We start from the raw sequence: 25,808 nt of genomic DNA, 5'->3' as shown, positions 1-25,808 counted from the left end.
CTTGGCCAGAGACCAATTGTCAAATTGATAAGCACAGTTCTGAACAGCTTAGGTAAATATCTCAAAAGTTTTGCGCAAATCTGTAATGAAAAGCAGGTTACTATCTCACCTTATATTGGTGAGACTTATATTTTTCTCCAATGTCATGACATATAATAATAAAAAAGGCTAAATAACTTGTGGTCACTTACGTGATTTGGGGAGGAAAGCTCCCATTTCTTAAATTGAGGCATTTTTGGTAGCACTTTTGTTAATATCCAACCCTGGTCTGTCTTTTCACTTGGGAATATCATTAAAGAAAAGAATAAAAGATAATGTTGATAAACATAGTACAGTTTTAGTTTATAATACAGTTTATAGTACAGTTTTGTGTCGCAACGTGTTGTCTGCTGAGTTCCATGTTAGGCAGTGAGGATACGTCAAGTAAAAACATCTGTTTAACTATCATTCACAGCCCATAATGACTATGAACAGCAATATATTTCTAAAAATATCTATTTTCTAACACCAAGCACACCAATAAAAGACGACGTTTATTTAATTTTGAAGCATTGGTTTCCCCTAGTCCACGTGTACAAAGAAAACAAATTCAATAAACAAGGAGCAAAACGCTACCAATAAAAACAAACTCCGTCTAGGTGTTCCTCCAGATTCAAAGACTGACTTGTAAAATGAATGTCAACTAAATGGACGAGCAAAGGGACTCGGCTGGGGTGCGAGCGAGAAATGGAAACCCTGGAGTAGATCTGGAGCAGCAGAGTCATTACAGAATGCATTTAGCACAGATTGACATTCCCCCTCTCAGGTACAGTTCTCTGCCCGCAAGAGGGGCACCTCAGCCCATGAGGGCAATTACCTGCGTCTGATATAGCTTTCATTTTCTAGGTCAAAAGATAATTTCGTAAAAAATAATAAGTCAATTTGCTATGTCCAGGTGCACTGATGAATCTTTGTCAAAGCATCCTTTCAAGGGTTAAGGAGATTTCACATGACAGACATCAGTGCTGGTCAATAAATTGATCTCTATGAAGATCCAATGGTACTCTGGCACTGCATTACTTGTCAGATAAGTCATACTCAAGGTGGTGTGTAAAATTCAAATAATATCAAAGTTTAAAACCTTATTTTATTCCTGAATCAATTACCGTTTTTATATTGACTGGATGGACTATTTTTTCTCCCCAGTATTTTATTGATGAACATACAGTCACTCAATAACAAACTTGACAAAGTTAATGCTCGGATTACCTTTCAGAGAGATAAGAAACTGCTGTGTGCTGGCTTCGATTGCTGTGAAATGTTACTTCACAACATGGTGCCCAACACAGTTCATATTATCAACAAACTGTTCTGCTGATACTGAACTGTTAACGATTAAAGTGTGTCCGCCTGGAATTCAGTTTAATCATTCTAACTGCAATCTACATGTAATGGATGAAAACCAAAACTCTAGATTATCTCTATTTTACTGTAAATGGACTGGAAAAGAAACACCCTTTTATTGTTGTAGGGGATTTTAATACAGATGACATGAGGAAAGTTATTCTTAAATATGTAAATATGAAACTGAAAGACAGTTTCAAATCCCTCCCCTGGCCTGCCTTCGGTGAAGGTGACCATATTAGCATACTGCTGCTACCTGCATACAGACAATGGCTCAAACTGAAAAAATAAAATAAAAAAAACTCTCAGACCAATCCACAAATGGAGTGTCATCTCCAGACTCTAGGATTACTTTGAATCCACAGACTGGGAAATGTTTTAGAATTCAACAGCCAATGACATTAATGAATATACAGACTCTGTGATCAGTTAACAAAGAGGATGTTCTCACAACTGTCTATGTATTGACATTTCCCATCCAGAAGCCCTGGCCACTGCTTTTGACTCTTGTTAATTCATAGCTTACAAAAAAAAGTCTAGGCATGACCTTCAAAAAGCTATTAGAGCTGCCAAACGAGCCTACAGGGAGAGATTGTTAGATTACATTTTAGGTACTTCAACCTCCTTACCAGATGAGCCTAACAACTTCTATGTTCAGTTTGAGGCTGACGGCACACCTCCGGTGGTGAAAGTTACTGCTGACTATGACAGCTGCCCTCTGCTACTTCTGTTTGACTTTAGCTCTGCATTCAACATCATCATCCTCCCCAAATAATAAACAGCCAACTGTGCAACTAGATTCTGGACTTTCTCACAAGTGCAACTGCATTGTCCTCCACACTCACACTCAGTAATGGTGTTCCAGGGGAATGCATTCTTAGCCCCCTTCTGTACTCCCTGTTAACATATGACTGCATGGCAAAACACAGATCAAATATTATCTGCAAGTTTATGATTGCAAGCACCTTAGGCCTCATCTCCAATTGACTCACAGCATGGTGTGATGACAATAACCTTTTCCAGAATGTCAGCAAAACAAAGGAAATGATTGTGGATTATAGATCAACTGAGTGGAGGTTCAAAAGGTCAAAAGCTAAAAGTTCCTTGGTGTCCACATTAGGGCTGGGTAATAAATATCGATTTCTCGATATTAATCGATTCTCATTTTTACAAACCGATATCGATTCTTAAATCTCAAGGATCGATTAGTCATCCTGTTTCTTTTGAATGAATGAGACATTGTATCGCGGCTGCGCGCATCCAACAAAACGCAATAATCTTTGTCCTGCTTTGTTACTATTGATATGAAACAAAGTCTCAATTTTCCAATTACGTCCATTTTCTTTAGAAATTCAAAAACATAAATTGCGTTTTGCCGTTTTGGCGCTGTGGCGTGAGATCGCTCTGGCGCAGCTCCAGAGAAGCAGCAGCGCTGATCTCTCTTCCGGGTTAATAATACAAGCTACAGCGCGAAATAAACACGAATGAGCATCTGAAAGTGTGTTAAAAGATAGAGTACAACTTATCGAAATCCGTATCATGTCACATTGATTCGCTCAATCTGCGTTTCAACAGCGGAAAGACGTCAATTAAACAGCTTGTAATCAGTGTCATGTATCGTCATATTTACCTCAGAAAACCCACATAAACTCGTTAGTCCACACTCGTTAGTGTTCTTCAATATTTAATGCATATTTGAATAAATCTGGCAAGTTTTTATGACCGCCACCATTTAAATGTTTATATTTCATATAATCTTCTTATTATAAAAATAAATAAAAGTGTAATTTAAGTGTTTGTATAGCTACAAAACAGTTAATTATTACCTTCATATTAGGCTAATGAAGCCTAGTAGGCTACAACTAGACTATATATATAGACCATAGTTTACAGCATTTAAGAGATTTGATTCCCTTTAGAAAAATTGCCATTTATTGTAACTGATATCCAAAATAATCGATATTGAATCGACTCGTAATCGAAATAGAATCGAATTGCAAGCTTGTGAATCGAAATCGAATCGAATTGTGAAATTTGTCTCAATACCCAGCCCTAGTCCACATGGTGTCTGATTGTCTCTCCTGGTCCCACCATACAGACACAAGAAGTGAGAGCAGCTCGACAATGTCTTTTCTTCCTGCGGATGCTAAAGAAGTTTGGCCTTCACTCAAAAATTTTGACTAACTTCTATTGTTGCACCATAGAGGGCATCCTGGCGGGCTGCATTACCTTACAGTTTACTGCTACACTTTATTAAATCCCTACTACATCAGTAATTATTGGCATTTTTGCTTTACTGTACATCCTTACCTCAACCTTAATGTTCAAATATGCACAATCTTTATAAGTAAACAGCAGATTAGATTTGAAACTACATTCCGTGACAACATCAGTAGTATTTTGAAAATGATTGTGGATTTTCTCCTCCATCATTATTGTTCGCTGGACAACATGCTGCCAGTCTAGAATGAGCAGAAACAAGTGGAGTGATACATACACATGATGAACAGTCCTCTTGCTGATCTGGTGAAATAGAAGTGACCAGACACACTCACATTTTTGACTTGTGTGTCAGGATGTTGATAACTTCACTCAATCTCTACCAAGTTTTGCCTTTACAATTGGATATTAAAAGAAAGAAAGAAAAAAACCCTATATGACTGGCACAAAAGAGAACAGTAATTACCTGTACTGGAGCTGATCGTCTCTTTGCCAATGACGTGGCCCAACAGGTCATACTGGTTGAGTCTAGAGCCATCAGGAGCCACAGAAACAGATTTCTCATCATCCGCTGTCCAGATGTAGACAACCTCGTTGTTGGTGTAGGCATCTTAGAGAGACAAACCACAGTAGGCTACTGGTTTATTCTGACCAAACATTTAACTTGCAAATAATTGCAATGCTGTTCATGTATTCTTAAAGCAGCCTTCCTTTTTAAAGCACTTTAAATTGAGTATTTTAGTGTTACTTCAATTACTCTAAGAACACAGTCAGTCCCGTTTCTGGAGAGTATCCACCTTTTTCTGCGCCCGTTCTATTTCCCATGATTCATAGCAACTGACTAAATGGTTTTCTACTTCCTGTTGAAGTAATGCTAGCACTCTAGTCCAGACCACTCATCTATATAGAATGATATATTATAGATCAGTGATCCAGAGACATTAGAAAAATATCAGTCAACACATGCGTTTTATATTCACGGACATGAGCGTTCTGAAAGCGACTTCAAAACTTTCAGAGATCTTAAAGAAAAAAACACAAATTAAACCTTTCTTTAAAGTGAATTTTGTTTTTTATTAATTGTATCTTTATTTCAATCACTGTTTCATCGACCAATTGCCTGGTTTTAATAAATAAGAAGTATATAGTAAACAATGGATGATCATGACGGAGGCGACAGTGCGCAAACTGGACTTTGGTCTCATGAATGAAACTCGGCATAACGTTATGCCGAACCTCACAGACCTGAGTGACAAATATATAGACTATGCATCTTTGAAAGCAGAGGTATATAGCAGTCAAAGGGCTAACCAGCCTAACCGTACTGTTATTCTGCAGCAGTCGGAGTGATAGAAACTGTTGGATGTTTGCTGGATTTGGGAGATTGTGCAGTCATGCATCAGCTATATCCTTTGGAAGTTATGAAGAAAAGAAAAATGTTAATTTTGTTTTTATCTGTAATGTAAAAAATAAATAAATAACGTGATCAGATCACATTTGATGAATGTTTTTTTTTTTTTTTTCGATTTAGTTTAGCGATGTGGGTATGACACAATCTAAAACACATGGCAAAAAAGCATAGACCAGACTCGAACCGGAAGTTGGCAACCGGAGTCGTCGGCATGGCAGCGCGCATTGTTTAGAGCAGAATAAGGTGGATATTATATATATATATGTCTATGTATATATGTACTCCCTACTATACAGTATATGGGGTAGGGAGTAGAGCACTATATAGTGAGCTCACCAGCATAATAGAAACACCACTTTCGGACACTACTCGATCGTGTCTCGGAGCCGTTGATTACATCATCTATCAGCTGGTACAGAGCCGGCTCTGGGCTAAATAGATTTTTCAAAATAAATACATTACATTATATTGAGCTTATTTCTCCAAAATTTCAAAACTAAAAGTCATTTCTGGCCGTTTCTGTTATAATGCGCTACTCCACACATGATTATAACTTATTTTTACGATCAGCGCAATGCATGATGCTATGTAGGCTAGTGACCATCGGTTGTACACTACTTTTCAAAATGGATTCTAGGATACATTGAGTGGACTATATAGGGTATAGAGGGAATGCATTTGACACGTGACTTTCCCACGTGACAACCCCCCTCAGCCTGACCGAGTGGCAAAAGATCTGCTGCGTGACTGGATTTAATAGGGGAAAACTGTGGAAATGCGACTAAATCGAACAATTTTATCAATTTAAACTAAATGTTGGACTCAATATAGTGTTCCTTACAACTTACTAAAGATCCAGCGATCCATGGATATTGACATGAAGCCGGGAATCGTGTTGCCTGACATTTATGTTTGCCTGATTTCGACACCGGGGAAATAAACCAAAACCTAAAATTAAAGCAAATTTGCCTGTGAACGCTTTATATAAATATAATATAGGTAGGTCTAAATCCGGGTGATCACTTATATCAGTGTTATATATAGCCTATATATATCATCATATCGTCCAGCCCTAAAACTTTTTCTAATAAAAAAAAACTTTTTTTTTATTAAAAAACATCCAATAAAGCAGAATATGCAATGATAAATATTTAATTGATGAGCTGATAATGTATATAACAATACAAAATATATGGGTATGGTTTTCCAGCTAAATTCAGCATATTGACACAAAATGATAACTGCAAATCCACCTTTCGCTGACTGGAGTCCAGTTGTTTCTGTGAATTGCAGCGATCCATTTGCTCCTCTTTTCACAGCAGTCTGTACAAATATACCTCCGATGTTTTGTCAAATCTAGTTGTAGGCCTACAGTCAATCGCAAAGCTCTTTCCCACTTTATTTGTGCGTGTTGTGTTTGTTTTTCGCGGCATTCACGCTGAACACATACAGCCGCTCAGTCTTTTTGCCACTCACTGTGAGGAACTGCAGGCACTCCGGGCGACGGTAACGTCACGCGCATTCCCTCTATAATAATCATCACTATACATTCGGACAGCACTACAAAATGACGAGCTCACTATATAGTCCACTATATAGTGAGTAGTGGGTGATTTCAGACACAGCATTAGAGTTCAGCTCCAACCTACTTTAGCACACCTGTCTGTAATTATCAAGCTTTCCTGAAGATCCTAATTAGCTGGTTCAGGTGTGTTTGTGTGTACTTGTACTTGTGTGTACTGCTTTAAAGGAGAACTCCAGCGCAAAACGAAACTCGGTCTAATAACACATTGTTACCTAGTCAACCATTCTCTGAGATTTTTTTTCATGATAATCGAATGTAAAGAGTTTTATGTCTGAAAACTGTTTAGCATATAATGCTAGTATTTAAGGCAATATAGTATTGAAGAATAAAAATCCCTAGTTAAAACCACTCAAAAAACAAGGCTCAAAAGGTGGCTCCTGCCTGTGTAAATGAACTGGACTGTCTTTATAAAATATTTTCTTATTAAACTGTCTGTACACTTCCAAAGTTCTCAATGCTTCAGTTTGCATGTAGGGACCCTCATTATATTACTGTGTTAGTGTGTGGGCTATTTTGAGCCTTGTTAGTGGTATTAGCAAGCGATTTTTATTTTTCATTACTCTATGCCCTATATACTAGAGTTATACACTAAACAGTTTTTTAGAGATAAAGCTCTTAACATTCAATTATCATGAAAACAAATCTCAGAGAACGATTGACTAGGTACCAATGTGTTATTAGACCAAATGTTCATTTTGAGGAGTTGTCCATTAAAGTCCCCATGAAATCAAAAATGTATTTTGGCTTTGACAAGTATAAGCAAACTGCACCTGGGCCCTGTACGGAGCAATCACACTAGTCAAACGAATCAGACTTTTGGGGGTCAAACATGCTTGGGCACATTTCAGACCGCCTAGTGTGAGTACACCCTAACTGTTCCAAAACAATAATGAAATCAATAAGGATCAATGATTTTGTGGACATCACTCTGCACTTCAGCTTTTCATCAGAATTTCGGTCAATTCAAATGCTCTCTAGAATCTAAAGCATCTGTACTGCGGTTAAAATCGGTCACTTCTTCACACATTTACTATTTTCATATTTACATAACGCACTATGGAATGATTCAGACAGTGTAAAGATGCTTACCTTCATATTTTCTTCATATTTATTGAATTTAAATTCTTTTTCAATCTGATATTTTATATATGAGAAGAATGAGGCAAAAGGAGGATTCAAACTCTGGTCGATCGGGTCAAAAAGTATCTACATCTACAAAAAGTATCTATATCACACCTCACCCGCAATGCTACTGCTGCTGACAGGTAACAGGCCATGAAATTTGGGGGATTTTGTCCCAACCAGACATTGGTGGGGGAAGTTAGTGTAAATAGCATGTACCAAAAAAAAGGCTATTTGCACTTCGTGTAAATAGATAATTCGTTTATAAATATGACTTATAAGAAAAAAAAAACATTACTGGTGTGCATCTTGAGTTTTAATGAAATCCAATTCTTTATCTGTAGGGTTAAATATGGAGTTGGCCCACCCTTTGCAGCTATATCAGGTTCAACTCTTCTGGGAAGGCTTTCCACAAGGTTTAGGAATGTGTTTATGGGAATTTTTGACCATTCTTCTAGAAGCGCATTTGTGAGGTCAGGCACTGATTTTGGACAAGACCGCCAACATCAGAGACTGGAGACTGGCTTGCAGTCTCTGCTCTAATTCATCCCAAAGGTCAGTGCAGATCAGTCAAGTTCCTCTATACCAAACTTGCTCATTCATGTCTTTATGGACCTTGCTTTGTGCACTGGTGCACAGTCATGTTGGAACAGGAAGGGGCCATGCCCAAACTGTTCCCACAATGTTGGGAAAATGAAATTGTCCAAAATGTCATGATATGCTGAAGCATTAGTGTAAGTTTATGATCATGAATGGTGTTTTTGGGGTTCTTGAGATGTTTTGACATGCCCTGACATTTGAGCTTTTTTTTCAGTTGCTTATAAACATATTAATGGCACAACACAAACAAGGCTACCATAATATGTGAGCAACATGTATGTACATGTTTGTATTTTTGAGAGAATATTGTTTTTGCATGAAAAAAAACCTAAAAATTAAAGTTTCTGAAACAAGGCAAACAAAACACATACTAAATATGTTCATTCACACACAGACACACAATTCATTTTTAAACACTCTTTGTGTAGTTTACAGAGCATGGACAGGCATTAAGCTGGTTTAGATCGTACTTATCGGACCGTTCTCATTTTGTCTGTTTAAATGGGAAAAAATCAAAGATAACGTCAGTAGACTATGGAGTACCGCAAGGATCGGTTTTAGGCCCTGTGCTATTCTCAATATATATGCTGCCACTTGGTAATATTATAAGAAAACATGGAATTAATTTCCACTGTTACGCTGACGACACTCAATTATATATTTCATCACGACCAGATGAAAACACTAACTCATCTAAAATGACAGAGTGTCTCAAAGATATAAAATGCTGGATGACGCGTAATTTCCTGCTATTAAATTCAGATAAAACGGAGGTATTACTTATTGGTCCAAAAAACTACTCACAAAACCTCTCACAATACAACTTTAATATAGACGGATGTCCTGTTACTTTATCCACAACAGTAAAAGACCTGGGTGTTATACTAGACCGCAACTTGTCGTTCGAAAATCATATTTCATATGTTACAAGAACAGCCTTTTTCCACCTTAGAAACATTGCTAAGCTACGTAACATGCTATCTATTTCTGATGCAGAAAAATTAGTTCACGCATTCATGACCTCGAGACTAGATTACTGTAATGCTTTATTAGCCGGTTGTCCTGCATCCTCAATAAACAAGCTACAGTTAGTACAAAATGCAGCTGCTAGAGTTCTTATACTAGGTCAAGAAAATATGATCATATAACACCGATTTTATCATCTCTACACTGGTTACCTATTAAGTTCCGCATCAACTACAAAATACTACTACTGACCTATAAAGCCCTAAATGGTTTAGCACCTATGTACTTAACGGACCTTCTTTCGCCCTACAATCCACTGCGTTCCTTAAGATCACTAAATTCAAGGCTTCTGGTCATTCCTAGGATATCGAAGTCCAGTAAAGGAGGGAGGGCGTTCTCGCATTTAGCTCCAAAACTCTGGAATGGCCTTCCCGATACGGTCCGAGCCTCTGACTCGCTGACACAGTTTAAAACTAGATTAAAGACGCATCTCTTTAGTCAAGCATTCACATAATGCTTACCTTCTAGTCCTTTGTTATGCCATACGGAACCGTTTGCCACTGAAACTGCTTAACGCACCAGTGGGGCTCGACAGCCTTTTAGACAAACGGGTCGGCGCGTATGGTTGGGTTGCGGAGAGTTCGGGTTACGGAGAGTTTGTGAGTTATAACGGAAATCATTATGGACATCAGCTATGCTAATTATTTCCCATCTGCCTTTCTGCTGTTATCTCGGGACGCTTGTCCCGAGAAAAATGGCGTTCGTCAGGTCCAGTTTTGTGTCCAGCCTCTCACGGGGATTTCGGATGCCCCAACGCCTGTGATGAGACGACTCAACGCCTGTGATGAGACGACTCAACGCCTGCGATATGTTATGGCGCCGTTTGATTCATAAACAATATTTATATTTAATATTTATATTTAAACAATATGAATGTAACCCAGAGGAGAACTGGCCCCCGACTGAGCCTGGGTTCTCCCAAGGTTTTTTCTCCATCCAATCTGATGGAGTTTGGTTCCTTGCCACTGTCGCCTTGCTTTTGGCTTGCTTTGAGCTTGCTCAGTTGGGGTTATTTAGTGTTTAGCAATGTTGTTGGTCTGTGTTGTGCTACTTTCATGTTATCACTGTGAAGCTGCTTTGATACAATCTGTATTGTGAAAAGCGCTATATAAATAAATGTGACTTGACTTGACTTGACTATTCAGTAACGTGATTAGAACAAAGCACTTAAGAATAAATAACTTACTACATCAGCTGAGTCTGTTCTCATCGAAATGAAACTACCAGCACTTCTGAGGCAACTTTTCCAGGATTATTACGATAGTATTATTCCTCACAATGCAGCAAGACGAGGTAAAGTACAATATTCTTATTAAACTGGATGTTTTATCCAGCTGATGTGGGCGTTTTCATGGCTTGCCTCAACATTAGCGTTTGAATAGTGCACGCTCGCAGTGGCCATGGTCACGTTAACACGAATATAATTAGTTGAAAGGAAAAAGACTGACATCTCTCTCTCTTTTCATATAGATTACATAAACTGAGAATATTTGTCTTTTAGGTAACACTTTATAATAACTGCACGCTATTAATCATTAGTTAAGCATGAGTAAACCGTTAATTCATCATTTATAAAACATTAATAGACATTAATATGCAGTTTATAAATATAGCTATACATGCTTTTTTCTTGATTTATAAGCATATATCTATAATGCGTTTAATGATTGTATTTTCATACTTTGTTAATGATCAATTAATAATTTCTAAATGAAGTATAGCATTATTTACAAACCAGTTGTTTAAGAGTTGTCAGTCATTCATAAGATCACTTAGAAAGTGTAAGTAAATGTAGTAAATACAGGTAGTTATAAAGCATTTATTAGTGGTCAGTTAACTATTTTTGTGACCTAATCTAAAGTGAGGACTATTCATGCTTTGTAAAGCATTTATAAAGGTGATTTAAAGACTCGTTAATCTTCTAAACAGTAAAATGTAACAAACACAACGCAGTGATACAGAAAATAGAAATATTTAACAGCCTTTAAAAATGCTTTACAAGGCATGACTAGTCCTCACTTTAGATGAGCTCACGAACATAGTCAACTGACCACTACTAAATGCTTTATAACTACCCAAATTAACCCTTAATTACAGCATTAATACATGTTAATAAAGCATTTATTAACACATTAAGTAACCAACACTATATGTCTGAATAATAAGATGTATGAATGTACATTTAAATAGTTTATTAATCATTTACTTACTCGCTCTAAGTAATCGTATGAACCACTGAAAACTCTTAAATAACTGGTTCATAAAAAATGCAATTCTTCATTTAGAAATGATAAATTGATCATTAATAAAGGATGAAAATACAATTATTAAACAAATTATAGATATGCTTTTAAATCAAGAAGAAAGCATTTATAGCTGTATTTATGAACTGCTTATTAATGTCTATTAATGCTTTATGAATGATGAATTAATGGTTTACTCATGCTTAACTAATAAATATTAGCATGTAGTTATTATAAAGTGTTACCGTTTTTTATATAAATTACTTAATTTAAAGAAGACAATTTCAGCTTCATACCAAAAAATCTTTCGTGCCTGTGAGACAAGTATTCACGGAGTTACAGTTAATTTTTGGACGTGTTTCAGAATGAACTTCACTGACAGAGAGAAGGAAAAATTCGCATCATGATTATTTTTCTTTATTTGACAAAAAGCAGATCACTTTGTTTTTATAGTGAGTATCCACAAAAAAATAGACAGACATGATCTACTGTTTTACAACACTTATAGAAAAAGATCAAGATCAAAAGAGTCATTTGAGTCTCTTTTGCACCGATAAGGAAAAAAGGCACAATGCAGTCAGGCAAGTACCTTTCTCCTGACAACCACCAAACCCAGATATCATCGGATGTCAGGATTGGCAGACATAAAAGCGTGGTTAATCACTCGAGAGAACACGTCTCTGCTGCTTTAGAGTCCAGTGGTGGCATGCTTTACACCACTGCATCCAACGCTTTGCATTGCACTTGGTGATGTAATGCTTGGATGCAGTTTCTCGGCCATAGAAACCCATTCCATGAAGCACTCTACGCACTGTTCTTGAGGTAATCTGAAGCCCACACGAAGACTCTAGCCATTGACTCTGCAGGAAAAATGGCGACTACTGCGCACTCTGTGATTTTACGTGGCCTACAACTTCGTGGCTGAGTTCCTGTGGTTCCAATTGATTCCACTTTGTTATAATACCTCTAACAGTTGACCGTGGAATGTTTAGAAGTAAGGAAATTTCAATTTGGAATGGACTTATTGCACAGGTGGCAACCTATCACGTTACCACCGTGAGGTGGGTACCAGCAAGTCTGAGCTACCCCTGGAGAAAGCAAAAGGCTCTCCTGAGAATTAACACTTGAACTCTCTCTATATGTAACAACAACACCAGACACGCAGCACACAGTGCAGCTCACACCTCACTCTTACAGTCTCATCATCTCCCCCTGCTCCCCCTCTTCTCCTCCTCACCAACAAATACCGTTGATGAACGTTGAGGAAGACGCGGAGACCTCTGAGCGACATATAGCTTCCTAATCTGAGCAGGTAAAACATAATTAAAGAGTTAAAAAAGAATAATCAAACATTCGCTTACTTTTAATGATGTCCAGATATCATTTATGGAGTCAGATGAAATAACGAGTTAATACATATGAGAAAATGTATTTTATTTAATATTGTTGTGTTGCATAAAAGGAAAGACAGTAACGCACAGAAACTTTCACCTGTATTATTGGAAGACCGCCATTGGACCAATAAACAGGCTTACATTTCTTGAATTCACTGAGGTCCTGAGAGCGACCTCTCTACAAATGTTTGTAGAAGCAGTCTGCATGCCTAGGGGCTTGATTTTATACAACTGTGGCCATGGTAGTGATTGGAACACCTGAATTCAATGATTTTGGAGGGGTGTACCTATAATTTTGGCAATATAGTGTATATTAGGGGTGGCACGGTACATGAAAAAACACCCGAACCGTTCGGTTCGCTTGTCTCGGTTCGGAGCGCGTGTGCGTCTCACGGTTCGACGCATGCGCAATGTAACCTCGTGCCCGTATGTGACGTGTTTTCTTTTCGCGCGACATAAACTTCTTCGACTTGGACCGGCGCTGCACAGAGCGATCGGTAAATATCTTCAATCTAGCGCGAGTCGGCTCCGTATGCATTCATCACTTTCGCGGTATTTGATGTCATTACCGATCGCTCTGTGCAGCGCCGGTTCAAGTTAATAAACAAGCCAGTAAAAGTGGAGTATGGAGCGCTGCAGGTCACGGCACGCGGAGAAATGGCAAGTGGGAGAGATGAGGGAGTTGGAGGACGCGCCAGCGTCGTATAAGTCTATGGTATAAGTCCGGTGTGTGGGAACATTTTGGATTTCATGTTACGATATTTTAATTTAACTACAGTGGCACTTTATGTATAGATAAGAGCTTCAGTCATACATTTCCAAACCCTGCACTTTATTTTTAAGTGGAAAAAAGTACCCTCACATTTTGGGAAGAGAAGCATTGTTGATACTGTTTTTGTGTTGAGATTGAACTTAAATTTCACTTTATGTTTATGGCCTTTGCTATTGCTATAGCTTAATTATCTATAGGCAATGAGGTTTCATGTATATTGACATTTAAAAGACAGTGTTTTAAGAGTTGCTCTCTTTTTCTTTTAAAAGATAGAATTTTGGTAAGAGCTACAAAAGTTAGCAGTTGATACATGAAAGTTAATTTCTTTGTGTAAATAAGATTTATGTGATAAAAATGCACAAGTTCTTGTATGATAGTGATACACATTCTCCTTTTTTTTGCCAAATAAACAAAAAGCATGTCAATTTCTTCTCTCTTTCTGTATCTAAATCTCACCTAGCTTTCCTCTGAGATAGTTCCAAAATGTGCTTAAAGTCAAAGAGTCAAATTCAGTTTGTGCATGATTGCATGAATATAATATATATATTTTTAATACTGTATCCTAAAGTGTGGATAATTAAGCTATATATCACATGCTGAAGTACATTTCTGGAGTGTTAAAGATTAAAAGAAAAAATGACAAGAACCGTACAGAACCGAAAACCGTGACCCTAAAACCGTGATACAAACCGAACCGTGGGTTTTGTGAACCGTGCCACCCCTAGTGTATATATATATATATATATATATATATATATGTGAAACTAATGAATAATATATATATATAATGGGGAAACATATCAAAATGCGTATTGTGTTTGAATACTTCGGGACAAACTTTGCAAAAGAGCTTGAAATTTATTTTATTTGGGGTCCGTACGCAGCAGCATAGAACACACACATGCAGACCGACATCTGCACCCGCACGACTCTAAGCAAGTGAGTGTGAGAAAAGCTGGCAGGCTTAACACTAGAAATATAATTCACACAGCGGGCAGAGGTTGGCTAATTACATTTTGATGGCCACGGAGTAAAATTATTGTTTTATTGAATTAGAGGGTCATTAATCAAAAGCTAAACACATCAAATTGAATGCCACTTCATCCATTATAAATAGTATTCCATAATGGAGTGCATTATTCCATCTTCAAATACATATCTGCATTGTACGACTGACATCGGTTTATATTTATGAGGAGTCTGGCCTACAGGAAAGGGTACGAACTGAAAAGGTCAGTGGTGTCACATACTTTTAACACATTATATGAGAAGTCCTAAATTTAGTGACTGGGCTAAAATTCAATTAGCACTGTGATGAGAGAGAGAAAGAGAATGGAACATGAGAGAATGAATTAGAAGGCATTTAAATGAGTTGGAGAAGGAAATATTCAATCGAATCTCACTTTCCAACATTATATTCATGTGAATAACATTGCTATAAATTGATTAATAGTCCAATAATAGTTTATAAGTCTGAGTTTTTGAGTTTAAAAGTGTTTTCTTTGTTAATGCACAAAACACAGCACAAGTTTTTGTTTAATGTACAGTGTAAATGTCCACTGCATCTTAAATGAGCAGCTGGTTAACGAGGGAATAAGGAGCTTGTATTTATCTGTGTTTTTAGATCTACTTGCTTGGTCAATATGCGTTGTCCTCAATTATAAATCATCATGACTGGCAGTAATCCAAAAGCGGGCCATTTGTTCTGCTCGTGGGAAATCATTTTTTTTTTTTTTTTTTTTTACCAGTGTGCTAGATCAAACAATGGAAAATAAATTCCATAAATTTTTAAAGCAGAAAAAAAAAAATGAATAAAAAATAAAAAATAGGGTCTGGGAATCAAGATGGTCCTTGAATGTCTGCATTTATTTGCCGATAAAGACAAGAAAACCAAACAACTATCACATTTTCTTGTGATATTAAATGTACAGGCTTTCAGAAAAGGTTTTAATGTATAATCTATTTTTTTTTTTTTTAAATTAAGGCTTTGAATTTTTAACTATTTCTCCTAAGTGGTTTATTTTATTCACATCAACATTTGTCAACATGATGACAATATATTAAATATGCTAAATTACTGACGGATATTGGATATCTCTAATTGTGTTGCCATGGCGAGGGATTGATGTCAAAAAAGGGAAACGGGATGTGTTATAACTTCTGCAAACATTGACTGATTTTCATGAAACTTCAGCAGTATGTTCACCATAGGAGGCCGATCACATAAATGTGACTATTGTAAGTAAAAGTCTTAGTGCCACCAACTGGCAGCAGGAAGTGTGTCACTTTCAAATATGGTTAGTTAAATTAGTATAATGTCAAAACACGGCAGATGTGTATCCGTGAAAGGATTCTTGACATCATCTTGACAAATTCGGTACATGTATATTGTTCTCATCAAACTGGAAAACTTTCTAATTTACAGTCATTAGCTCTGACCAGTCTGAAGTTTCAATGTGGATTTTATTTTATTTTTTTTTATATTCAGGCTCTGAATTTTGAATCTCCTGTTCCTAGAGAATTTATATGATTCACACCAAACTTTTTCAGCATGATGACAATCTATTAAATATAATTTATTTAATTTCAGCAGAATATAATTACAATGTAACATGTTAATAGCCAAATTCCCCAACACATCAACTTGTTGATCACATTTAGTATAAGAAAAAAAATAAAAAATTGCAATGCAAGACCAAGGCTAAATTACGAGAAACCGAAACGATTAATTCATTGCTTATCTGAGTCTTCAGGCTTTGCAGTCTTTACCTCACCTCACTATCTGAGTTGTTCGTTCATCAGCCCCAAAGGCTATAAGGCTATGCAGTCGGTACAGATACAGAATTGATTAGTTCATCTCCCAAGCCTTCGGGTACAAGTCGTTTGTTCATCTGTGATAGCCCTATAGGCTATAAGGCTATGCAGTCCTTACTGGATACAGAAATAATTAGTTCACCTCTCTAGTCTACAGGTTCAAGTCGTTCATCCTTTTGTCACATAACTGTGTTGTTACATGTGTGCTCTGTGTCATGTTTTCCTGTGACCTACTTTTCCCCAATCTGTTTGATTAGTCATTCCTTTCACATGTGTCGTGTCAATTATCTGATTAAGCTCCCTTGTTTTCTACATATATTTAGTCCCTGTGTTCTCCCTCAGTCTTCGTCCTTTCACGTTTGTGTGGTTTCCTAGAATTATTTCGAGTCGGAGTGCTGTGTAGAGATGAAACAGGTATAGTTTAGTAGTTTAATTACGGTTATTATATCGTATTTGTCATCTGCTTGCCTATATATCCATTATTAGCCTACAAGTCTGCTGTTTCGGACCAGGTCTGAATAATGATCAAACATATACTGATGAGTTTAATAAACTTTATTGTACATCACACAAAAGATGAAGCATCAGTTTTTAAAATAAAATACCTCGCTTGGCATTGAACTTTGAGCTTTATAATTTTACCGATATTATAACAACAACATTACACGCTAACTAAAGTTTGAAACATGGGATCACGAAGAACGGGACCTTTAATGTATTGGGCTATTCATCACATTAGGTGTATGATAGCTGGAGATGTGCTGTGCTTCATATTGATGATAACATTTCTCCAGCAATGCAAAAAGAAAATCAAAACCAACACAAAACAGGCACTTTTCTACCAATTCTTAGATCTTTAAACCGAAATGAGAAAACACGCCTTGAGAAAAAGACAAATTCATAATTGCATTGTGAGGCAGGAGCAAGGTTGACTGGGGGATTGAGGGAACAGTGCTTATAATCGACTAGTTAAAAAGCTAATTATGCAGCAGACTGTATGACATCTTATTAGAGAGCTAATTGTTTGCTGTCTTTTGGCTTTATGCAACGCAAATCCAATGAGGGCTCACCACGCTGCAACTGTCAAAAAGAGATATTGTGGAGGAATGGGTACTAGTGAAAATGTATGAGCAGAGGACTTTTGTTTTATTGCCCAGTGGAATGTTTTATTCATAAAGATGTGACTGCTGTGTCATGGTGACCTTTGGTGTTGTTGGCTGGGCTATTCATCAATTCTAAAGCTCTAAACAGGAGGAGAGTTACTAAATGTGTTTGTTTGTTTTGGGACTCCACTCATAATCGCGTACGGAAAGAAAAGTCCGTTTGGTTTGTCTACCATTGGGGTTTTCATTATGTATTCTAATGACATTGTTTATTGTAAGACGAAAGCAGAGATGCAATGAGCACCAGATCTATCATTATGCATAAATGGGAGTTCTGAAGAAAGACACTGTATGATTGGGTTCTCTGAGCTGTGACCAGAAGACAAGTTATTATCATATTGTCTGATCTCGACTGTCTTTAAGACAAAACAGGAGTCTGTCTGTAGTCACAGGCTGTTGGACCCTCTACCTGCACCCACCTAATCCAGTTCAGTATGCTACACAGATTCCGATGTCAAGCTTATCACCCAAGCTAATTGTGCGGGGTAAATGTGCTCAAGGCAATCATGTAATATACTAAAATACTCTAGAGAATCTGAACAAATACTTAGAGAATCTAGACCAGTTGTTCTCAACGTTTGGGCCAGTGCCCCCTACCCATTATCTAAGTCCCCCACCACCCATCAAATAAAATGCAGTCTATGTGTATTTCTTGAATATTAATGTTAATTATTATAACTAGGCATAATATTAAATTTCCACTACAATTCAAATGTTTGGTCAGTACAAATGTTGTTGGGTTTTTTTTTTTTTTTCATTCACCAAGGATACATTAACTTGATTCAACAATAAATGTAATGCATCTATTTGCAAGTTTTTGAGCATATTATTGTTGGTGTTTTTAGTTTTTTAGAGTTTACAGAGGGTTTTCAATTTGTTCTTCATTTGAGTGAATGTTTTAATGTCTTTCAGTGAATATTAATATTAAATATAATAATATTATATTTAATAATATCTCTCTCTCTCTCTCTCTCTCTCTCTCTCTTGGGACGTAAACCATCACTTTCTTTATTTCTTCATAAATTACAAATACTGAAAAACAAAAAACAAAACAAAATTATATATATATATATATATATATATATATATATATATATATATATATATATATTCAACATTCAATAAACTGAACCATTTTCAAAGAAGAAAAAATTTCTTGAGCACGAACCATCATATTAGAATATTTTTTGAAGGAACATGTGACTCTGTAGACTGTAGTAAAGATGCTGAAAAATCAGTGTTGTCATCACATGAATAAATTACATTTAAAAATATATTCAAATAGAGAACTTTTATTTTAAATTGTAGTGATATTTCACAATATTACAGTTTTTTCAAATAAATGCAGTAAAAAAAATAAAATAAAAAATACTACCCCTCTGGCGGCCCCCTTTTTCAAAATGAATCAAAAGTACCTCTCTCAACAATTATCAACAATTATATTGTGGCCAATAAAACAAATATATTTTTATTATAATTAATATGACAACATGTACAAAACAGTAACAAATCTTAAAAAATTCTTGTTTACTTTACGTATCTGCAAACAGACAGTCTGAGACACTATTGCCATAATGCGTCAGTAGTTGCATATTCATAACTGTTACCGCACAGTCTGTTTACAAAAGCGATTGAGACCTGCAGACCATATATGTCTCTCTCAGTGATTACTACTGTTGATTCATTTAAAAATAAAGCAAATATTATTGATCTGACTGTACTGACACTGTTGTGTGTGAACTGAACTGAGCTGGACGATGACTTCATCAGAACTGCTTTATAGATAAAATGAACTCATTTAATAATTGATGATCTTTACAATGGATCTGAATCAACACTGAACTGACTTTAGCTGAACAACAGCCGGAATACATCCTTTTTCCTGTTTATCACTGTAAAGCTGTTTTGAAACAATCTTTATATAAATAAAGGTGACCTGACTTAAAAAACATTACATATTTAAAAAATATTACACAATTAATCAATGCCCGGTTTTCTCATATTATACATCCACCAATCGTGATATGGCATAATAATCTCAAATTTCATTGGACAATCAAACTAAAACTCAAAACTAAATATGCACTGTCTGTTTTCAGTTTTTATTATTAATTAATTAATTATTTTTTATTATTTATTAACAAATGTGAAATATGTAAAAGAAAAAAAAAGATGAGTATTGTTCTTTACAATCCGAATGAACCCAAACTATTTGCATTTGTGGAGATCTCGATCTGGATCTGCGGTTTGTCTCATTTTACAATTAACCCACTGTGGACCAAGGTGTATTTGGGGTCCTTGAGATGTTCAGACATGCCCTGACATTTGTGCTTTTTAAAGTTTCTTTTAAACATATTAATAGCACAGGTGAAATGACACTATATTTAGCACAAACAGGGCTACCATAATATGTGAGCAACATGTATTTTTGAGAGAATATTGTTTATGCGTGGTTATTGAAAAAACTAAAAAATACAAGTTTCTGAAATAAGGCAACAAAACCAACTCGATCCCACGACCAAGTCGTACGAATTCGACAAATGATTAAAAAAAGTGGCTAATTCGTAACAATTCATACGACCTCACACGTACGAATTAATACGATTTTGCTAAATCGTACATATTTTACGAATTGGCCAATTCGTATGAATTTGTACGAATGACCTACCCCTGACCCCGCCCCTAAACCTAACCATCACGTGGGTTTAGACAAATCGTAGGAATTAGTACGAGTGAGGTCGTACGAATTAGTACGAATTAGACACTTTTTAATCATGCGTCAAATTCGTATGAATTGGTCGTGAGATAGTGTTGAACAAAACACACACGAAATATGCATCCACATTACTTTGACTAATGGATGTTGTTGCCTAGAGTTTTTTTTTTCTTCACAATGATCTCAAAATCAGACCTGCCTAATATTTCACATAAAAATGTGAATTGGGTTATATTGTGAAAAACATTTTTTTGTTTGCCAAGGCAATATGCGAATGGGCATGAACAGGCCAGCCCATCATTGGATGTGAAATGACTGCACTAGTAGTTTTCAATTTACACTTATTTATGCACAACATAATAATTTAGCTTGATGAAACTATTATAAAGTAGTTGGATAAAATGCCATCAAGCAAGATACCCCATTCTATTTCTGACGTAGTTCCTCCTGTTGTTCTTTAAACGCCCCCATTGAGAAATGCTAATCTAAATTAAATAAGACAATGACAGAGATCACTTACAGCTTCCGAACTTCAGTGGGCAGGCATGGGCGTCCATCGGAAAATCTTCCAGATGCATGGGGCACTCAGCATGGATGGTTAATCTATGTAGAGAGGAACAGACACATAGAAAGAGCTTTAAAGTCAGCATCAAACAGCATTTGCAACTTATTTTACTTTTCTAATGTGATGTATTTCAGAGTGAAACAAGAACTAATGTATGGCATGACTTGTCTTGATCCATCTGGAATTGACTATCGTGGAAAGTGAGTGTTTCAGACTAGAAATAGGATGTTAATGTTTAAAAAAAAAAAATTAAAATCATCCCGCCTTATAGTCGCCCGAGTTGGGCGTTTACATGTCCGTATAGTTTACATTTTGCGATGATACAAGCAATCAAGAAGTTAAGATATCTCTATTGTATCGCTGAGGTGAGTATTCTCTCATAAAGTTGGACATACTTATATATCCACCTTTAAATAAAGATCTGGGCAAAAATGTTATATAGTGAAACAGCGAAGACTTCCACATTTGAGGAGGCCTTTTGACTGGAATGTGGAGAATGAAGGTTTGCTATTAAATATTTAGCAACAATAAAATGCAGTTCATTTGCATATGTGCAAAATTTTCAGGATCCTGTGATTTTTTAAAATGTCTTTTATTTTGAAATTCATGTGTTCATGTCCATCTGTAGTTCTGTCTTTGGTCATTGTAGTTCTTTTGCTCTTTGTAATTTAGTTTCAGTAATCTATTTAACCTTGTGTCAATCCTTGCTTTTTGGTGGATTAATGTTTGTTCGCTTTCTCCTAAATTGAGAGTGTCATGTATCTATTCTTGGCTAAGTCAATGTCTAAGTTTAATCTCATAGTTATCATCGCCAAGTCATGAAATACTGTATGTGTCATGTTTGAGCCATTAAATCATCTTTTTTCTGTATTTAGATCCAGTAATCTTCCTTTTGTTTCTGAGGCTTTGTTACCGATTTGTTTAATGCTTGAAATATGGTCGAACGTATTTATGGTAAGCTAGATTTGTTCCAGAAACATTTTTGTTATGCTGATTGAAAGTCTCTTTAAGTTGAGTGGTCTAAATGTATTAATATGTATATGTCTCGTCTGTGGAAGGTGCTATTAAATGTTTGTGCAATATGATGTCCTACCTGCCTGTCAGCGTATGTATTTCCATTTCTCCGTGAAGTAATCGTGTAAACAGAACTAATTATATTTTATTTGGACTTTAAAACAAAGATTAGCCAATAATCCAGAACTCCTGAATCAAATGCTCAATTATATATATCCTATTTCATTCTCAGATAGTAATTCACAACATCTTGAGATAGAAGCCAGGGAAGAAAAATAGCTAGAACAGAACATGTAAAATAGAAATAGAATAGAACAGAAAAATGAATAAGTGATAATAGATTCTTTAAACTGTAATGAAGTATTCGAATATACAGAGGAGAGTAATCTAGTGGATGAAATCTTTTGTGTGTGTGTACACTGCATGAGCCATTGCTTGAAATTAGCTGAGTCACAAACTGACAGCTTGTATGGAGACGGGTAAATTGACCTATAAATAGATCCCTGAAGCTTTTAATTAGCAAGTATCAAGGCCTGATCCATTGAGGTGAATCAAAGTCATTTCTCAGACAGTTTAATGACTGCGAGGTGCTTCTTGTTCTCATCTGTGGAAAACTAAAGGTGGTTCTTGTAATTCATTCTGTTCCCCCCTCCACAGATTGATGTAACAGCGTCTGAGTTCGCTTCGTTCCTCCTTGACTCTCTCCAAGGCCATGGCTGTGAAACCAGAGGCACAATTTATACACAGCTCTCAGAAGGATGTGACATATTTTTCCTCAAGAGGACCGTGAGAAGCAGAGGCGTAGCAAGCTTTTGGAAAGTGTGGGGGATGGATGTGTCATTTAAATTTGGGCATGTTACGTAGACCCCTGTCCTTCTAGGGGGGTTCGGGGGCATATCCCCCGCAAGAAAATTTGGTACATTTTAAGGTTAAATGCATCAATCTGGAGCACATTGAGAGTTCAAAATTAAGAGCTTCAACTGGATTCGACCCAGGCCTGTGCACATTGAACAATGAAAAAGCATTGACTTGTAGCTTACCTAAAGAGGGCTCAAACATCTTTATAGTTATGATATAGAGTCATTATATTCTATATTATGCTATCAAAATTACAATACTTTTGTCCCAATTTCTTCACTTGTAAGAAATAAACACTTGAGCTTTTATTTAGGAGAAAACACAGAACACCATGCTGATCGTGTGAGCAAAGAGCACGTTTTTTTTTTTTTTTTTTTTTCAAATCACGCAGCATTACAAACAGAATGCCTAACGCAAGTCTTGTACTGTTTATCCAAAAATACGAAATATAATAATGAAAACACTGGACATGTCATGCCCAAACACATATCAAGCTTATTTAAAAACCTCGAAAGCATAAACACTCATTCAAAGTACCTGGAAAAGGGAGATGTGTAAACAACCATAAGTTCCCGCCTCCTCAGCACGAGCTGACCGATACATCTAACACATCAAGAGAGGCGGGACTTAAGGCAGAACAGCCAATCATCAGCCGGACACACTCAAAGCCGGTGTCATGTTTGAGAGGAGACAGCCGCAGCGAGCGCACACACACACACACACTGAGCGCCAGAGAAACGGAGGAGCGACTGTAGGAAGGCGTTTGTGTAAAACTGCGGAAAAACGGCAGAAAAAGTGCGGGTGTTGAACACTCTCACCGGGAAAAGTGTGGGTGTTAAAACACGGTTGCGACGCCCTTGGTGAGACAACCCGGTCTCATCCCAAATCGTCATATAACTGACGTTTTGGGACGTCTTTTGACCATACGTCAATATTCGCCTTTTTAGGGCCCCCTTAAACGTCGGTAGATGAGGTTATGGGATCCTAACTCTAACCCATACCTAAACTTAACCCTAAACCTAACCCGTCACCTAACTGACGTTAAAGGTAAAGCGTCAGTTGTATGACGGCCCGGGATCGCCATCTACCGACGTTTAAGGGGGCCCTAAAAAGGCGGATATTGACGTATGGTCAAAATACGTCCCAAAACGTCAGTTATATGACTTTTTGGGATGAGACTGTGTTAGGTGAGAAGAGTTTGTGTTTGTGCAAAGCTGTATGTAGTCTACAGAGTGCATGAGTCTGTGAGAAGTGTTCTAAGCTTTAAACATGGCAGCCCATGAGTGAGCAAGGGTTTGAGGAAATCTCAGACTTAAGGCCATTGCACACCGAGTCCGAAATTCGCATCCGAAATTTTTGCACGTTAAAAAAAAAATTCGACCTCACGTTATGTCAGTCACGCTTGCACACCGCCTCCGAAACTTTCATCCGTCATAAAATTAATCGGATCGGGTTCGATTTTCTGCGTTTTTCGCATCCAGAGCCAGCATTTTGAGAGGTCTTTTGACAATTCAGGGCCGGGGGGAGCTCGTCCTCAAATCATTGCACATATGCGCCGTGCTTTCAGTTTCGGTTTTCAATTCGATCAAGTGTTTATGTTCTCTTCTCTATATTGGTTTATGAAATTAATAAACCTCCCCTTTCAATCAGATTGAAATTTAGGATCGAATAAGGTGTGATTGAGCAGCCTATTCGATAACTAATGTATTATTTGGGCACAATATACACAATAACAGCCTAGCTGTTCTGTCTGCCCAGCGCTTCCACCGGCCCGCGCGCGGGTGTGTGTTTGTCCGTGTGTGTGTGTGTCCATACCTGGCCCAGACAGCAAACTGACATTGAATCAACGTGGAAACGACGTCTCTCATGACATTGAAACAACGTTGATTTTGCTCATCGAATTAACGTTGAACCAACGTCAGACGCGGCATTCTTCAAAGCTAAATGAAAATCAAAAATTGGTTTGCTTTCATAACGTTGAAACAACGCGTTGATTTCAAGTTGATTTTCCGTTAGTTTTGAAAGAATGACGCGTCTGACGTTGGTTCAACGTTAATTCGATGAGCAAAATAATGTCAGATCAACGTTGTTTCGATGTCATATTTCCACGTTGATTCAATGTCAGTTTGCTATCTGGGGGTCCATACCAGACACACTGCCAGTCTCCGTTCAGAATCGATTGGTTCACGGAAATTGGTGGTCTTGTTTTTAATATGTGGCTCCAGAATCGCTAGCAAAGCATCGAACTTTCCCACTGACATTCTGAGGTAAATTTTGAATCGCTCAGGATAAATTCGCAACTCCTTGATAAGGAACTCCTTCCTCTCGGCGCAATTTCAGGATTGGATGGACGCAATATTTTCTCTTTCTTCTCTTTTCAATAAGAGAGAGGGCAAAAATCCTCCTCACTGCTTGACGAATCCATTTGGTATTTTTGCGTTTTTTCCCGCAAAGGTTAAAGAAATACGCAACGGACTCGGTGTGCAAGGTTTCTATGCGTGACGAATTTTTAGGCTGACAAACACGAAAATACGCATACGAATATTTCGTGCTCAGTGTGCAATGGCCTTTACTATTTGTTTTTTATTTTGCCTCTATACCTCCTCGTACCTCTAGCGTATGTGTCATTAGAGTGTGACAGGAAGCCAGCATTACAGCTCTAGTTCAGAGTGCACATGTGTGCCTATGGTCACGTAGACAGCTGGCCTGTCAGTGCGCATGCACGCCGCTGCGGCTGCTTTACTAGCCATTTGTCAGTTTCACGGTCAGTGACCGTCATGGCTCTCTTGGGTAGGCAGGTCCCCCCCAGCTTTGCGCTAGGTCTCAGGCTCTCCGAGCTTCTGCGCCTCTCATCTCCTCAATAACATATTGACCCAACGGTCCTCGGCACATTACTGTTCCCGAGACAGCCCTGACAAGGCC

At 37.2% G+C, this 25,808-nt stretch overlaps 1 protein-coding gene across 1 annotated transcript in view; it reads right to left on the bottom strand.

The window, feature by feature from the left end:
* The window catches only part of gabra3 (gamma-aminobutyric acid type A receptor subunit alpha3), a 480,166-nt gene that overhangs the window by 150,720 nt on the left and 303,638 nt on the right, over positions 1 to 25,808 (bottom strand). Inside the window, exons 6-7 of the mRNA XM_089123407.1 lie at positions 20,970 to 21,052; positions 4,070 to 4,213 (exon numbers count right to left, since the gene is read on the bottom strand). Coding sequence (XP_088979533.1) covers positions 4,070 to 4,213; positions 20,970 to 21,052 — 227 coding nt within the window. The remainder of the gene's footprint in view (positions 1 to 4,069; positions 4,214 to 20,969; positions 21,053 to 25,808) is intronic.

Source organism: Pimephales promelas, chromosome 19 (genome assembly GCF_988280905.1).
Source record: "Pimephales promelas chromosome 19, fPimPro1.hap1.1, whole genome shotgun sequence".
NCBI classification, from domain to species: Eukaryota; Metazoa; Chordata; class Actinopteri; order Cypriniformes; family Leuciscidae; genus Pimephales; species Pimephales promelas.
This window is presented reverse-complemented; position numbering and strand designations above follow the sequence as displayed.